This window comes from Myotis brandtii, unplaced genomic scaffold (assembly GCF_000412655.1).
Source record: "Myotis brandtii unplaced genomic scaffold, ASM41265v1 scaffold369, whole genome shotgun sequence".
Taxonomy (NCBI): Eukaryota; Metazoa; Chordata; class Mammalia; order Chiroptera; family Vespertilionidae; genus Myotis; species Myotis brandtii.
Window position 1 is genome coordinate 404,878 of NW_005364180.1, and position 3,950 is coordinate 408,827.

Consider the following 3,950-nt stretch of genomic DNA (forward strand, 5'->3'; position numbering starts at 1 on the left):
CTCCCGTCTCGTGTCCTCTCTCCTGCTGCCCCGCCCCCGCCCCGCCCCCCCGGACCTCGTAGGATGCCTACTCGGAAATCGCCTACCTCTTCGCCGAGTTTTTCCGGGACCTGGACATCGTGCCCTCTGACATCATCGCTGGCCTGGTCCTGCTTCGGCAGCGACAGCGGGCCAAACGCAACGCCGTGCTGGACGAGGTGAGCGCCCAGCCACCACTCACCACTCTGCTGAGCCACCTCCCTCCGCTGGGCCATGTGGGCTGCTTCCCAGGCCGGGCTGCCACAGGGACTTCCGACCGTGGAGCTAATGACCGACACAGCCTGGCTTCACCTCTCCATCCCCCCCCAACACACCAGCCCCAGGGAGCATCTCCCAGGCGCCCAGGAAGAGGTGGGGTGATGCTTAGATTGGAAGGGGAGCAGCTGGAGACAGGACAGGACCTGGGCTTTTGGAAGCCGGGCGGGGCCACGGCAGAGCTAGGAACCACGCACTCCTTGAGCCCTTGGGAAGCAGGCGGCGTGCAGAGCGGGCGCCTAGCCCCCTTTCTCAGCGCTGGGCCCCGCAGCTGCCTTCACACGCCCGTCTTTCAGGCCAACAATGACATCTTGGCCTTCCTGTCGGGGATGCCAGTGACCAGAAACACCAAGTACCTCGACCTCAAGAACTCGGTGAGTCTGAACCTCCCCACCCCACGCTGTCCGGGTCCCTCTCTCCCTCTGCTGGAGGGACCCGAGCAGGCCACCTGCTCCAGCCTGCCCCTGAGCCCCCCGAGGGCACCTCCTCTCGGCCTCGCCCCCGTCCCCGTCCCCCGGAACCTCCCCCACGCTGGTTCTGCTGCGTCCACTTGCCCACACGCCGGATGCCCGGCCCTTCACAGAGGGAGCGGCTACTGTTGTCACTGTCATTGCTGTCGTCATAAAAGACAGCTGGCCTGGCCGGCGTGGCTCAGTGGGTTGAGCGTCAACCTGTGAACCAGGAGGTCACAGTTCGATTCCCGGTCAGGGCACAGGCCCGGGTTGCGGGCTCGATCCCCAGTGTGGGGTGTGCAGGAGGCAGCCGATCCATGATTCTCTCTCATCATGGATGTTTCTCTCTCTCCCTTCCTCTCTGGAATCAATAAAAATATATTTTAAAAGTAAGTAAAATAAAAGGCAGCTGCCGTGGCGCTTGGGTTTCCAGCTTCCGGTGGCAGAACCTCTCCCAGCGCCTCTGGTGGAGAGCCAGTCAGTGTGTGTGGCACAGGGAACAGGGCGTCCCTGCCATCAGCCGGCTCTGCCCCCCCACAAGCCAACTGGCTGTGCGCCCGCCCCCAGTGCCGTGACCTTAAGCGAGTCCCTGACCCCTGCGCCTGTGCGTGGACGGCCTGGGCACCCCTTCTGCCCGGAGCTCTGGTGGCAGGGAAGTGAGCCACCTGAGACCGGCTCTCAGCACACAGTGGTGCCAGTCCGGGCGCTGCCAGCAAGGATTCATCCTGGCATCTGAGCCCCTGGGAGAGCTCGGGTCTCCGTCTGCCCCACCCCCAAAGCAGGCCTGTATCCCCTGCGAAAGTGCTCGGCCCCGAGGGGCAGGGGCAGGCATGAGCCCTAGTGCTGGGGTCCCGCCTGCGCCCGGCAGAGGCCGCCGCCCGCCCCGCAGCCTGGGGCTCTGAGGCAGGAGGGTAATCAGCTGGCCCAGGCTCCTTCCCCCTCTGGGCCCTGACTCAGGACCTTTCCCACCGCTCAGGGCTCAGGGTGACTCATCCCCACTAACGTTGACGAGGCGACTGACTCCCTTTCCACGCAGGAGTCTCCCAGCCCCGGGGCAGCCAGGACACGGGGCGCAGCTTTGCTCTGTGGGGACACTGGTGCCTTCTGCCTCCTCCACCTTTGGGGTTGACAGCAACAGCCCTGGCCTTAGACATGGGTTTCCAACTGGCACCTTTCTCCAGAGAGACCCCAGTCTGCCCAGAGAGGTGCCAGTCTGCCCACAGAGATCCCAATCTCCCCGCCTGCCCCTTTCAAGCCAGTGACTCAGTGCATCAAGTTAGGGAGTCGGCCACTTGTCTGGTCACCTAGTATCCAGGGCTGGCCCCGCTGCTCAAGGCCCGGACACCCCCAGCGGAGGGCCCGGGGCCTCTCAGGGTTAAGTTTCCCTTCCCAGGGCCTGGCTGCCGAGGGGGCTGATGGTCACTCCCCCTCCCCCTCTCTTCCCTCGCTGGGAAGCTGGGCACGGAGATCGGCCAGATGCCCCGAGTGCTTCTCTGTCCCCAAAACATTAATTCTGAGGCTGGAGCAACAGGACAGGTCCCGGGAGGATGCGTGCCCTGGTTGCGTGGAGATAATTAGGGAAAAGCAATTATCATCTGGAGGAGCGGTCCCTCCTCCAAGGAAGGGGGGGGGGGGGCGGAGCCCGTGGCCCGAGGCTGCGGTGTGAAGGTCAGGAGGTGACCAGCTGCCCCCTCTCTTGCAGCAAGAGATGCTGCGCTACAAGGAGGTCTGCTACTACATGCTGTTCGCGCTGGCCGCCTACGGCTGGCCCATGTACCTGATGCGGAAGCCCGCCTGCGGCCTCTGCCAGCTGGCCAGGTCCTGCTCGTGAGTACAACCCCCCCCCCGCCCCCCCCCGCTGCCCACCTGCGTGAGGGCTGGGCTGTGAAGCTGGGCCTGGCCTGCCCCCCGAGGCTGCGCTGCTTCTCCTCTGTGCCCTCTCTGGGCCTCGACCCCCCCAGCTCGGCATGAGCCCTGGGAGGGAGCAGGTGGCTGTGGGATCCCACGGTTTCGGGTGTGAATCTGGGCTGTGGCCTGGCACGGGGCGTGGGGACTCTCAGGTGCACTGAGGGGGTCACCCGTGGCTTCCGAGACTGGGCTGCACCCCGTTTTCTCGGCAAGGCCTCCCCGCCTTGGGAAGCGTGTAGCGGTCGAGTGAAGACAAACGTTCTTACCGACATCGTCAGCATTCGCTTCTTCATGAAACCGCAGCTGTCATCGCAGACAGCGGGCAGGCGCGGTCACGTGCTCGCCCGGCTCTCGGCTCATCCTCTGGGCGCTGGCGCCCTCTGGTGGCCAGAGGAGCCGCTGCACCCCGCTGGGTGCCTAGCTCTGCTGCTCACACCCTTCACTTGCGGGGAGCCTGTGGGGAGCCTGTGGGGCGCCCGGCCCTGTTTGGGTGCCGGAGACAGAGCAAAGCCTAGTGGCCTGTGGGGAGGTCAGACCACGCGCGCGGGAAGCAGAGCCCGTTGGAGCAGATGAGCGGGAAGGCGGGGTGTGGGAGCCCCCGGGGCAGGCGGCTGTGCTGGGGGAGGGGGCCGGGGTGGACCGCACCCTAAATAACATCGCAGCCGCGGCCCCAAGGAAGCGAGGCCACACAGGGCCCAGGAGAGTGTGTCAGGCGGAGTGAGCCGTGGGTGTGGGGACACTGAGGCAGGAACATGGCCACACGGCTGAGGGAGGCCAGGAGGCCATGTGGCCCGCGGGGAGTGGGGGGCAGCGGCCCAGAGAGCCAGGCCAGGTCTGCAGCGCCCCGGCCGCCGGGAGGGCCCGGCTCTACCCTGGGCAAGAAGGGCAGCGTTGTCCGGTTTGGGGTGAAGTGACCCTCGGCTGGTCTGAGTTATATCGGAAAGGGTCACTCTGAGAAGGAAGGTGGGGGCTGAGGGAGATGAGGGGGACACCCCAAGGCAGAGGTCAGGGTGGCGGGGAGCAGGCGCAGGGGTGGAGGCGAGGGAGAGCGGGCAGAGTCCAGGTGGATCTGCAGGGGGAGCGAGCCGCTGTGCTGACCCCTGGACATGGGCTGTGAGGTGGGGAGGGGACCCCTGTGCCCCGAGCATGGAGCTGAGGGAGGAGCAGCAGGGTTGGGGGACAGCGGGGAGCCCTCGGGGCCTGGGACCTGGAGAGGCTGAGACCCTGTGGGCGGGGGATGGGAGCACCTGGGCATTCGTGGGCACAGGTGGCACCGAAGCCCGAGACTGGGGGAGG

The 3,950-nt window shown here is 66.3% G+C and overlaps 1 protein-coding gene across 1 annotated transcript in view; it reads left to right on the top strand.

Annotated features, from left to right (window-relative positions):
* Positions 1-3,950, top strand: part of DAGLA (diacylglycerol lipase, alpha) — a gene marked incomplete at both ends in the record, with an annotated part of 23,772 nt that overhangs the window by 8,247 nt on the left and 11,575 nt on the right. Inside the window, 3 exons of the mRNA XM_014544543.1 lie at positions 63-197; positions 591-668; positions 2,449-2,573. Of these exons, the coding sequence (XP_014400029.1) occupies positions 63-197; positions 591-668; positions 2,449-2,573 (338 nt within the window). The remainder of the gene's footprint in view (positions 1-62; positions 198-590; positions 669-2,448; positions 2,574-3,950) is intronic.